We start from the raw sequence: 1,276 nt of genomic DNA on the forward strand, positions 1-1,276 counted from the left end.
AGATATAGAGATATAGATATAGAGAGATAGAGAGGGAGAGAGAGAGAGAGAGAGAGAGAGAGAGAGAGAGAGAATATGAGAGAGAGAGAAAGAAACTATAAACAGAAAGAAAGATATAAAGATCCTACAAAATAAAAAAGAGATAGTGTAGAATGATAGATAGATAGATAGATAGATAGATAGATAGATAGATAGATAGATAGATAGATAAAGAGAGATAGAGAGAGAGAGAGAGAGAGAGAGAGAGAGAGAGAGAGAGAGAGAGAGAGAGATTATATAAGGAGAGAAAGAAAGTAAAACCAGAAAGAAATCTCCTAAAAAAGAGATAGAATAGAATGATAGATCGATCGATAAATGAAGACAATTGGAGGTGATGCTGAAAGAAAGAGATACAGACAGATAACATCTCATCTTCAGACCGGGGACCGGACGGAACGTTCTTACCTGTACCACTCCAGCCCTTTGTCGTAGCACCTGTCAAAGAAGTGGGGTTCAGCGCCCAGCGCCCTGACATCTGGGTGCACCCTCAGGAACTCCAGCAGTGCCCGGGTCCCCCCCTTTTTCACCCCCACGATGATGGCTTGAGGAAACGTTTTGCTCCCGTATCCGCTGTGACTGGAGAGGGGACTGCGCCCCAATGTCCTGTTCACCTTCCCCGGGCTGAGGTCCGGTAGATGGAAGCTCAGCAGGGACGGCGCCGACTCCTCCGCCTGGCTCCCGTGTACAGACGAGCGCTGCGCACTGTCCGCTCCGATCGATCCCCCCGCTTCCATGGACGGCTGGGTCTCCCCACAAGAGCCGCTCAGGCAGTAGAAGAAGAAAGTGAAGAGGAAGATCATAGTCAGCAGAAGTGAGACTTTGGGCTGAGCTCTCAGCGCTTCCAGGTGCACACCAGAACCGATCCGAGGGTTCAGGGTGCCACATCCCATGAGTGGGGCTGGGGACCAGGGAGGAGAATGGCAGACATGGCACGGCTGTGCCTACAACTTGTGCCCACTGCTCGGCTGGGGAGCGATCCAGGGCAGGGACAGGGCAGCCTCATCTGTGGAGGGGGTGAGGCGGCATCATCATCATCCAGGTGACACTGACAGAGGGAGAGAGCAGGGAAGCCGGGGGACGAGGATGACGAGCTGGGTGACAGCATACAGTCTGCTCTGCACATGGGCTGCGCACACCACTAGTGTTTTCATGAGAGCAACGTGCCGGGGGAGTGTATGGGGGCTGGAGGACCAGAGCCTGCCGTCTGACAGCTCCTCCTATCAACATACACCCCCCC

At 52.5% G+C, this 1,276-nt stretch overlaps 1 protein-coding gene across 1 annotated transcript in view; it reads right to left on the reverse strand.

Annotated features, from left to right (window-relative positions):
• The window catches only part of HS3ST6 (heparan sulfate-glucosamine 3-sulfotransferase 6), a 53,232-nt gene extending 52,245 nt beyond the window's left edge, over positions 1-987 (reverse strand). The window contains exon 1 of the mRNA XM_018561210.1: positions 445-987. Within this exon, the coding sequence (XP_018416712.1) occupies positions 445-929 (485 nt within the window). The 5' untranslated portion in view covers positions 930-987. The remainder of the gene's footprint in view (positions 1-444) is intronic.
• Positions 988-1,276: the final 289 nt, after the last annotated feature.

Source organism: Nanorana parkeri, unplaced genomic scaffold (genome assembly GCF_000935625.1).
Source record: "Nanorana parkeri isolate BGI_ZX_2015 unplaced genomic scaffold, ASM93562v1 scaffold508, whole genome shotgun sequence".
Classification (NCBI taxonomy): domain Eukaryota; kingdom Metazoa; phylum Chordata; class Amphibia; order Anura; family Dicroglossidae; genus Nanorana; species Nanorana parkeri.